Source organism: Penaeus monodon, chromosome 30, assembly GCF_015228065.2.
Source record: "Penaeus monodon isolate SGIC_2016 chromosome 30, NSTDA_Pmon_1, whole genome shotgun sequence".
Lineage (NCBI taxonomy): Eukaryota > Metazoa > Arthropoda > Malacostraca > Decapoda > Penaeidae > Penaeus > Penaeus monodon.
In genome coordinates, this window is record NC_051415.1 from 11,053,318 (window position 1) to 11,053,611 (window position 294).

General features: G+C 48.6%; 1 protein-coding gene across 1 annotated transcript in view; it reads left to right on the forward strand.

Annotated features, from left to right (window-relative positions):
* The window catches only part of LOC119592513 (cubilin-like), a 16,106-nt gene that overhangs the window by 11,522 nt on the left and 4,290 nt on the right, over positions 1–294 (forward strand). Inside the window, exon 5 of the mRNA XM_037941363.1 lies at positions 38–259. Coding sequence (XP_037797291.1) covers positions 38–259 — 222 coding nt within the window. The remainder of the gene's footprint in view (positions 1–37; positions 260–294) is intronic.

The window sequence follows — 294 nt, forward strand, 5'->3', positions numbered from 1 at the left end:
ACGATATGCGCAAACAAATTTTTTTCTGTTATTTTTCCAAAGCACTTGCGGCCACGGTGAAGTCTCCTACCACACCTCGCAGGACTCGACTAACGTGCAGTTCAAAACGGGTCCTCAGGGCGCCACTGGACTCGGGTTCAGTCTCTTGGTTGAGCCTCATTACCTCTGCGGGGGACACATCACTACAAGCACGCGCATTAGCTCACCTGATTATCCTGACCCTTACCCAATCGATATAGGTTGTTTCTGGTTCATACAGGTAAGGGACAAAAAAAGAATGTGTGTGTGTGTGGT